Here is a 10475-nt window from a genome sequence, read left to right as displayed (position 1 = left end):
ATATAGAATTAATATAGAATTAATATAGAAATTAAAGATAGAATTAATATAGAATTAATATAGAATTAAAGATAGAATTAATATAGAATTAAAGATAGAATTAATATAGAATTAAAGATAGAATTAATATAGAATTAAAGATAGAATTAATATAGAATTAAAGATAGAATTAATATAGAATTAAAGATAGAATTAATATAGAATTAAACATAGCAATAAAATAGAATTAAATAGAAATAAACTAGATGTAAAGTTAGGGCCACCACCAGTTGGTGCAACTTACCTTGTCGTGGTGTGGTGGCTTGCGTGCCTTGCTGATCCACAGAGCTATGTCGGCTGGAGCTAGCCTAGTGCTCCGGGCAGGCTTAACCATGCCGAACAGGTCTGCGGGGAGAGGCCAGACTAAAGTGTTGCACCCTAACTAGTTGTAAAGATAGAACTAAAGATAGAATTAAAGATAGAATTAATATAGAACTAAAGATAGATAAATAGAATTAAGAATAGAACTATAGAATAATATAGAAGATAGAATTAAAGATAGAATTAATATAGAATTAATATAGAATTAATATAGAATTAAAGATAGAATTAATATAGAATTAAAGATAGAATTAGATTAATATAGAATTAATATAGAATTAAAGATAGAATTAATATAGAATTAAAATAGAATTAATATAGAATTAAAGATAGAATTAATATAGAATTAAATAGAATTAATATAGAATTAAATAGAATAGAATTAATATAGAATTAAATAGATAAGAATTAACAAAGAATTAATATAGAATTAAAGATAGAATTAATATAGAATTAATATAGAATTAAAGATTAATATAGAATTAATATAGAAATAAAGATAGAATTAATATAGAATTAAAGATAGAATTAATATAGAATTAAAGATAGAATTAAAGATAGAATTAAAGATAGAATTAATATAGAATTAATATAGAATTAAAGATAGAATTAATATAGAATTAATATAGAATTAAAGATAGAATTAATATAGAATTAATATAGAATAAAGATAGAATTAATATAGAATTAAAAATAGAATTAATATAGAATTAAAGATAGAATTAATATAGCAATAAAGATAGAATTAATATAGAATTAAAGATAGAATTAATATAGAATTAATATAGAATTAAAGATAGAATTAATATAGAATTAAACGTAGCAATAAAATAGAATTAAATAGAAATAAACTAGATGTAAAGTTAGGGCCACCACCAGTTGGTGCAACTTACCTTGTCGTGGTGTGGTGGCTTGCGTGCCTTGCTGATCCACAGAGCTATGTCGGCTGGAGCTAGCCTAGTGCTCGGGGCAGGCTTAACCATGCCGAACAGGTCTGCGGGAGAGGCCAGACTAAAGTGGTGCACCCTAACTAGTTGTAAAGATTAGAACTAAAGATAGAATTAAAGATAGAATTAAGAATTAATATAGAACTAAAGATAGAAATTAAAGATAGAATAATATAGAATTAAAGAAGAATTAGAATTAAATATAGAATTAAGATAGAATTAATATAGAATTAAAGATAGAATTAAAGATAGAATTAATATAGAACTAAAGATAGAATTAATAGGTAGAATAATATAGAACTAAAAGATAGAATTAAAGGTAGATTAATTAAGATAGAATTAATATAGAATAAAATAATATAGAATTAATATAGAATTAATATAGAATTAATATAGAATTAATATAGAATAGAATTAATATAGAATTAAAATATAGAATTAATATAGAATTAAAGATAGAATTAAAGGAATTAATAAGATTAAAGAATTAAATAATATAGAATAATATAGAATTAAATATAGAAATTAATATAGAATTAATTAAAAATAGAATTAAAAGATATAGAATTAAAGATAGAATTAATATAGAATTAAAGATAGAATTAAAATAGAATAATATAGAATTAATATAGAATTAATATATCTAGAAGAATTAAATAGAATTAATATAGAATTAATGATAGAATTTAAAGATAGAATTAGAATTAAAGATGTAGAATTAATATAGAACTTAATAGAATTAAAGAGATAGAATTAATATAGAATTAATATAGAATTAAAGATAGAAAATATAGAATTAAAAGATAGAATTAGAATTAATTAGAATAAAGATAGAATTAATATAGAATAGATAGAATTAATATAGAATAAAATAGAATTAATATAGAATAGAATTAAAGATTAAAGATAGAATTAATATAGAATTAAAGATAGATTAATATAGAATTAAAGAATATAGACATAAGAATTAATATAGAATAAAGATAGAATTAATATAGGATAGAATTAATAAAGATTAATATAGAATTAATATAGAATAAAGATAGAATTAATATAGAATTAATATAAAGAATTAATATAGAATTAATATTAATATAGAATTAAGATAGAATTAATACAGAATTAAAATAGAGAATAAATAGAATTATAAATTAAATAGATAGAATTAAAGATAGAATTAATATAGAATTTATAGAAGATAAAGAATAAAGATAGAATATAAATAGAATTATATAGAATAAAGATAGAATTAATATAGAATTAAATATAGAATTAAAGATAGAATAATATAGGAATTAAATAGAATTAGATATTAAAGAATTAGAATATTAAAGATAGAATTAAATAGAAAATAAAGATCAAAATTTAATATAGAATTAAAGATAGAATTAATTAATATAGAATATAATATAGAAATAAAGATAGAATTAATATAGAATTAAAAATAGAATTAATATAGAATTAAAGATAGAATTAATATAGAATTAATATAGAATTAAAGATAGAATTAATATAGAATTAAAGATAGAATTAATATAGAATTAAACGTAGCAATAAAATAGAATTAAATAGAAATAAACTAGATGTAAAGTTAGGGCCACCACCAGTTGGTGCAACTTACCTTGTCGTGGTGTGGTGGCTTGCGTGCCTTGCTGATCCACAGAGCTATGTCGGCTGGAGCTAGCCTAGTGCTCGGGGCAGGCTTAACCATGCCGAACAGGTCTGCGGGGAGAGGCCAGACTAAAGTGTTGCACCCTAACTAGTTGTAAAGATAGAACTAAAGATAGAATTAAAGATAGAATTAATATAGAACTAAAGATAGAATTAAAGGTAGAATTAATATAGAATTAATATAGAATAAATATAGAATTAATATAGAGATTAAAGATATAGAATTAAAGATAGAATTAATATAGAAATTAAATAGATAGAATTAATATAGAATTAAAGATAGAATTAAAGATAGAATTAATATAGAAGAATTAAAGATAGAATTAAAGGTATAGAATTAAAATAGAAGAAACTAGAGATTATTAAATAGAAACTTAATAGGCTAACCATTGAATTAAAGAATTAGAATTAATATAGAACGTAAAGATAGAATTAAAGATAGAATTAATTATAGCCAATTAAAATAGAATTAAATAGAAATAAAAGAATTAAAGATAGATTAATATAGAATAAAGTAGAATTAATATATAGAATTAAAGGAATTAAATAGTTACATCTAGACCACCCCTTGTGATGTATGTCAGACTAGCTAGAATTAATATAGAATTAAAGATAAGAAGACTAAAGATAAATTTTAGAATTAATATAGAATTAAAGATAGAATTAAAGATAGAATTAAAGGATAGAACTTAAATAGAGAATAATATAGAATTAAAGATAGAATTAATATAGAATTAAAGACATAAATTAATAGAATAATATGAATTAAGTTAGAATTAGATAGAATTAATATAGAATAAAGATAGAATTTAAATAGAATTAAAGATAGAATTAATATAGAATAAGATAGAAATTAGATAGATTAAAATAGAATTAATACTAGAATTAATTATAGAATTTAAAGAATTAATAGAATTAAGATAGAATTAATATAGAATTAAAGATAGAATTAATATAGAAATAAAGATAGAATTAATATAGAATTAATGAATTAATTAGAATTAAAGAATAAGTATAGATTAGAATTAGAATAAATAGATAGAAATTAATAAATTACAAATAGAATTAACAATTAGAATTAATATAGAATTAATAGATAGAATTAATATAGAAATTTAATTATAATATAGAATAAAGAAGAAGTAAAGAAATTAATATAGAATTAAAGATAGAACTTAATAAGAAATAAGAAATTAATATAGAATTAAAGATAGAATTAAATAGAATAAAGATAGAATTAATACGTAGAATAATGATAGAATTAAATAGAAATTAAACTAGAGTAAAGTTAGGGCCACCACCAGTTGGTGCAACTTACCTTGTCGTGGTGTGGTGGCTTGCGTGCCTTGGCTGATCCACAGAGCTATGTACGGCTGGAGCTAGCCTAGTGCTCGGCAGCAAAGGCTTTAACCATCCGAATCTGCGGGAGAGCCAGACTAAAGTGTGCACCGTAACTAAAGATAGAACTAAGAGATAAATTAAAGATAGAATTAATATGAACTAAAGATAGAATTAAAGGCATAGAATTAATATAGAATTAATATAGAATAAACTATAGAATTTAGAAGAATTAGTATAGAATTAAGGAAGAATTAATATAAATTAAAGATAGAATTAATACTAGATAAAGATAGAATAAGAAATTAATATAGAATTAGTATAGAACTAAAGATAGAATTAATAAATAAAAATAGAACTAAAGATAGAATTAACTATAGAACTATTTAATAATAAGATAGACTATAAAAATAGAACTAAAAAGATAGAATTAATATAGAACTAAAAAGATAGAATTAAAGATTTAGAATTAATATAGAACTAAATTAAGATAGAATTAAAGGTAAGAACAATAAAGAATAGGAATTAAAATAGAAACTAGAATTAATATAGAATTAAAATAGAACTAAAATAGAATAAAGATAAGAACTAATGATAGAACTAAATAATAAATTAAAATAGAACTAAAGATAGAATTAAATATAGAACTAAAAAAGATAAATTTAAGATAGAATTAATATAGAACTAAAGATAGAATTTAAAATTAGAACTAATGATAGGGGAATTAATATAGGAATTAAAAAGATATAGAGGAAAAACTAAGATAGGGGGTGGGGGGGGGGGGGGGAACTAAAATAAACAATGATAGAATTAATATAGAAATTAAATAGAACTAAACATAATATAGAATTTAGATAGAACTAAAAAGACTAGAATTAATATATGAGTTGAGGCCAGGGCCACATCCCTAGCTCCAAGTCCGTTGTTTGTCTCTGTACCTTTTTTTTGGGGGGGGTGAACTTGCTCCAGATCGTGTGCGCAAAACTTTTGAATGTTTCATACTCTAAATAAGTGTTTGAAGTCTTGTGCTGTCATTGGAGGATTCAAGCAATATATTGCAACATTGACGTCCAGATTGTGATCAGACAACAAGACAACAGACAGACAGACAGACAGACAGACAGACAGACAGACAGACAGACAGACAGACAGACAGACAGACAGACAGACAGACAGACAGACAGACAGACAGACAGTTAAAAAACATTAACACGGACACTGACCAGAAAGATAGACGGAACTGAGGGACAGAACAGTAAAACAACGTTCCATGCACTTCGGACGGCGATCGTTACCTTACTCATCAAGACATTGCCCACGGTGAGACAAGTGAACACAAGTGAACAGAGGGAGTCTCTAGAAAGCAGGCCCCCGTGTTGCTGAGCGACTGCATGCCTGTTGTGTAAGCTGGCGACAAAGTCAACAAGCGTTTTCTGCCAGGTGTGATCAGGTGTTTTGTAAGCGCTCTCTTTGTTCTCTAGCTTCTTTTTGCACGCCCCGTGACGGCCACACCTGAGGTTACAGTCACCCACAAGGGCTGTCACCATGGTGATCTTCAGGACCTACGCTGTCGTGACAGACAAGCCTGTGGCAGCAATTTCCACCAGACCACTTAGCCTGCTCCATAGACAGGTCCATAAGATTATGTTAACATTCAATACGCTCCACAGCTTCCTCCTGCCTTGGTCCCAGAGCGGAGTCCATCCATGTGGCCCCGTCAGGCCAAGAGCTTGGGATGAGGCTACTCGGCCACCACACCTCGATACCGCTATTTCAGCAAATGTCGTCTAAGGTGCTCCCCTAGATACCCGCCATTTATGTGCTGAATGTGGAGGTGAATGTTATCGGTTTGTATTCACCAATGTCACGTGTAATGATACTCTAATGATCGCAGGACGAACAATTTAATGTCAGTAATCCCTAGAATGTCACGTGTTCGTGATATTCCCATATCAGGACTGAACGAACAATTTAATGTCAGTAATCGCTAGATGTCTTTGTGGCAAACAGTCAAACGTTCTTCAGGCGACAGGCGGCATAACTCTGCTGTCCTCAATCGGATTGTGTCGGTACTGTGTTGTCGCCTGTCAGCTGCAGCAGGCTGGCGCCAAGCAGCATCCCCCGAATGGCTGCACTCTTGCCGGCAGTGAAAAACCGACAGGAAGTGACACAAATGAGTGGAAGACCGGAAAGTATTAGTCTCACGGCTTCCAGTCTCACTATTAGGCGGACGGCAGGGGACGTCAGATCGAGTCGGCGCTGAGGCCACAAGACCGCGCGCTGACGCACATGCCTGCGTCACTCTGACGTGACACTGACGTGACACTGATTTTCACGGTCACGTGACCCCCAACACATGCAAGCCGCAACTTCCACGTGGGGAGGGGATGCGATGAAGGGGGGTGTCACAGCATGCGCCTCTCGAACTACGTGGAGCCCACTTCGAGGCTCACCTTACTGCACCGTCACCTTTGGTGGCGTACCAGGTCAGCGTGGCTTTGGGGGCAACGTAAAGGGCAGTATGATATGGCTAGTGTCCAACAACGTTTGTCACAATGTTCTTTTTATAGTGAGAGCATAAAGCTGCAGTCAGCCATTTTGTATAATTAATGCGAGTAAAAACAAGTACAGTTTAGTAAATCTTGTGAACATGCTTGTCCACTGCATGAGACAAACATTGCAGCTGACTGGCATTTGACATGTCATGTAATATCCGATGATGTTCCACGTCTACCCAGACTTGGCAATGAAACAAACGTAGATTAATTTTCTCTTCTTCTTCAACTAGTTGAAACTTCTGTACCCAGTCGCCTATAGGAATTCTCGGCCTGTGGATCCATTTCAAAACACTCAAAGACTGCCGAGTCTGCAATCAACTGTAGCCGTCCTTCCCTTGCAGAGCAATGACCACATCAGCCGGAGGGCCTTGCTTCAGGGTGCAGCATTGTAGAACAACATTCATCCACGTGTGGTTGCATCGGAGAGAGCGCCTGTATTGGAATGTCACTAAAGTCTGCCGTTGGGCACCCAGCGAGCTGACTGGCATGTAGAAGCCCACCATCTGATCGGAGGATCGCCTGTAGAACCGCTCCATGGCACTCCAGCTCCAATCTCCTCTGAGAGATCAACAATGGCCATCACTTTCCCAGAATTCCTTGACTTGGACCTGTGCTGTCCTTGAACTCCCGAGCCCTAGGTCATCAAGACGAGCGCGTGATAAGATCGTCTTTGCGTAGTCACATGAATGAGGCAGTCATCAGCCAGCCCAGTGTCTAGTCTTTACTACCTATATCTAAGTAGACAGAAAATAATGGCAGCTTATTGCGATGCACAGCTTCGTCTGTTCCCTTCACTTTGCAGTTATATAGGTAAGCGGCACCAGCTGTTACATCGTCCCCTCACCTTCTGAGTACGTGTCAATTCACCCTGCTGTCACTGACAATGCTTGTCGTGTCATGCACATGCTCTCACTGACATGCTTGGTACTGTCATGTCCACATGCTGCTCACGGACATGCTGTGATTACGTGTCATGTCAACTACTTGTCACGAGACTGCTTGCTACGTTGTAATGTCACATGCTTCACGGGACATAGCTTGGTACGTGTTCAGTCAACTACCTACCTGTCAGGACAAGCTTGCTACCTGTCATCGCTCAAACTACTGTCACGGCACATGCTTGCTTAGTGGTAATGTCACAGCTAGCTCACGGACATGCTTGCTACGTGTAACGTACACATGACACATGACAGACAGCTCTCGCTGACTTCACTACACTCTCACCTTAGTTGACTCTGTCAGACGTCCATTGACCTGCAGATACACTGTAACCGTTCTCACAAATCAGGACACTGGCATCATTTCGTGCACACTTCAGATTACGAATAATTAATCAATATGTTAGGACTTCTTGTTTTTGTATCTGTAATGAATAGCCTTGCTTGCGAACAATCATGATGGTAGTTATTGCGTATTCGCATCGCATCTTACCATTTGATCCCTCACATTGTCAGTGCTAGAGCCGCGACATGACAACTTCAGTATCTCACTAGCTGACACACAGGGCCGCACAACTTCATTAACCCCCTTGAGCAGACCTGGGCAACAGGCCGGCCCGACGGCCGATCCGCCGCTTCAGTCTCTGACCGGCCCGCCCGCTGGTTCGCCCGCCAGCTATAAGTATTTACCTATGTAATACCAGTTATGGGTAAACTAGCTTAACCAATATTATTCATGCCCTCTAAAACCATCACAAATTCTCATGCGGCCCCTTGGAAAAAACTTATTGCCCACACCCTGCCCCTGAGGGCCGATTTGTGTTTGTTCATTGAGCTATGTGAGTATGTGGAGATGTTAGCGAGTATGTAAGCATGTATGTAAGTAGAGTAATAGTATGTTAAATGGTGAGTATGTAAGCAGTATGTGAGTAAGCTGAATGTTTATTCAATCGGACTGACTTTGTCTAGAGTTAACATATTATGTGTTTGAAGTATGTTTCAAATGTAGTCTCATCGCACACAGGCAGATTTCTGTGTGTATAATGTTGTGTATTTAACGCATTTCCTGTTCACAGTTCATTGTGCAGGAAACTGGTAAATTCACACCGCGGACAGATCTAAAGAGTTGTGAATTAAAATAATGCACACACATACACAGCACGTACGTTTAATCGCAGAAGCGTGCATGTCGACTGTTCAAGTCCGCCCTACTCACCATCACACCCAGTTCAGGTTGCCAGACAAGACTCACCCACCTAGGGGGGCACTTCACAGGCTCAGACATTGCTGCAGGTCAGCGCACTGTTTCATCTGCTAAATATAGTCACCTATTTTGGTGGTCTCATCACCCAGTAGGTGTCACCTGAAGCTGGAGGCTGCTGGTGGGCGAGATAAGAAAAAGTGAATAAAACTTCTGCTGTGCGTCTGCACACGCTAATGTTACCTGTCACCACTAACACTCACCACTTTTAAAGACCACTCAGCTCTCCGCACCTTGAAACAGTGGCAAACAGGATTGAAGCCCAGGCATTGATGTAGCACCCGCAACTACAACCTCCAGGAATCCGCCCCAACGTGAAGTGTCTTCCTTGGCCTCAGAGGAGTTTACTTCCCTTGATGATGAGGCGTAGTGACGCCAGGACGTCCTGCCTGCTGGCCGCTACCATTCATCTACAACTTCCTCTCCACGAGGAAGTGACATTCCAGCAGGGGGCGTTGAGGACTGCCAACACATAACATCATCACCGCGCAATGAGACTGTCACGACTTTTCGCATTGAACACCACATATTGTACACACCACGTGGTTTGCAGGTTCTGCGAGACTGCCGCAGTCAACTATGGCTACTACACTCCACTGTGAACTGTCAGGCAAACACCAAGCTTCCATAAATAAGGGAGAGCACGCTGTAGTCAAAAAACACGGGATCCCTTTCTTACAACTCGGAGTGAAGAGCGTTTAGTTTTCCCTTGCCTGAAGTAGTCCATCGCATAGGGATTCTAATCTGGTGCAAAGTAAATTCTGCTTAGGGCTAGTCGATGTGTAGTGTAGACAACTGAGTCTCGTCTACAAGGCTATCTTGTCTACCAATGAAGGTGTTGGTCACCACGTGATACCTCTTGTCTTGATGAACGTATATGTCACCTTTGGAATCCTCGTTGCCACCCTCCTGCATAGTCGTCCAGGACTCTGTAGTACAGCCTTTATGGTGGCACCAGCACCCGGTTATCAGTATATTGTAGGTTACGCTGCTGCTGGCACTGACACACCCTGTCACAAAAACCGCTCTACCCAGTTTGCTGTATTACAGTTACACAGCAGTAAGTATACACAGGTGAATTTGATCCAGTAACACTGACAAGAGATTTAATAGTGAGCACATCCGCGCCATATCTGATAACATACTGAGTGGTGGCATGCGCACACAGAATACTTCTGACACTACAAAACAGAGCACACACCTTCAGTATATAACTTATATCTAGTATACACAGGTACAGGGTACACTTTACAACCTTCATACGTAACACCCGGATTGTGGGTGGACGGCTGTGTCTGCCAAGACAACGTCAGTCTTGCCCAACTCTCCGCTGTGTCTCTGCAGCCTAAACAATAATGTGAAAAACCGAAGCTTTATAGTCTCAGGTCTCGTTTAATCTCTT

General features: G+C 34.5%; 1 protein-coding gene across 1 annotated transcript in view; it reads right to left on the bottom strand.

Annotated features, from left to right (window-relative positions):
• Positions 1–7188: 7188 nt before the first annotated feature.
• The window catches only part of LOC112553607, a 20575-nt gene continuing 17288 nt past the window's right edge, over positions 7189–10475 (bottom strand). The window contains 1 exon segment of the mRNA XM_025220949.1: positions 7189–7432. Within this exon segment, the coding sequence (XP_025076734.1) occupies positions 7189–7432 (244 nt within the window).

Source organism: Pomacea canaliculata, linkage group LG13 (assembly GCF_003073045.1).
Source record: "Pomacea canaliculata isolate SZHN2017 linkage group LG13, ASM307304v1, whole genome shotgun sequence".
Classification (NCBI taxonomy): Eukaryota; Metazoa; Mollusca; class Gastropoda; order Architaenioglossa; family Ampullariidae; genus Pomacea; species Pomacea canaliculata.
The sequence above is the reverse complement of the archived record's forward strand: the minus strand, read 5'-3'. Positions and strand labels throughout refer to the sequence as shown.